General features: G+C 31.2%; 1 protein-coding gene across 1 annotated transcript in view; it reads left to right on the plus strand.

Moving 5' to 3' along the window:
* The window catches only part of LOC109585019 (uncharacterized), a 9,481-nt gene extending 9,104 nt beyond the window's left edge, over window positions 1-377 (plus strand). The window contains exon 10 of the mRNA XM_020000948.1: window positions 190-377. Within this exon, the coding sequence (XP_019856507.1) occupies window positions 190-377 (188 nt within the window). The remainder of the gene's footprint in view (window positions 1-189) is intronic.
* The last annotated feature ends 216 nt before the right edge of the window (window positions 378-593 follow it).

Raw genomic sequence — 593 nt, forward strand, 5'->3', positions numbered from 1 at the left:
CTTCCAAAGTTTTGTTAGAAAAATATTAAGACCAAAGTTTTTCATTGCATCTATTATACATGTGTGCATGGATGGATGTATTGACAATATTAACATAAATATAGCCAGAACAGTAATTATGTTGTCTTGTTGCGCGTGTGTGAATATAATTAATTTAATCATGAATTTTTTAATTGTATTTATTCTTAGGAGAATTCACAGTTCCATCTGTCAGTGGACAGTGTTGTCCTCCAACTAGTAAATTTACAATCAACAAAATAAATGGAAATAAAGGAATAATGTTTGGAGGAGCTGTTAATGATGATTGTCTTGATGTAGCCACTAATAATGTGTACATATTCAGTGTCACACATAATATAATAGTAAGTTATTATTAGCAATAGTGTGTATTATTGTATTTTGGCTATGCATGGTTCCGATACTTTTCATACTGTACAGGTCCTTATGCTGTGTAGAAAGTTTGAGTCAATTCCGACTGCATTTTTTAAAGCTATGGCCATTTTAAAAAATTGATCAAAATCTGGAAAGTAGTTAGCCTGTACTATAAGCCCATGGTTTTTTCTGAAAAATGGCTCCGAAACTACCTCAAATTT

Source organism: Amphimedon queenslandica, unplaced genomic scaffold (genome assembly GCF_000090795.2).
Source record: "Amphimedon queenslandica unplaced genomic scaffold, v1.1 AMPQUscaffold_13134, whole genome shotgun sequence".
Lineage (NCBI taxonomy): Eukaryota > Metazoa > Porifera > Demospongiae > Haplosclerida > Niphatidae > Amphimedon > Amphimedon queenslandica.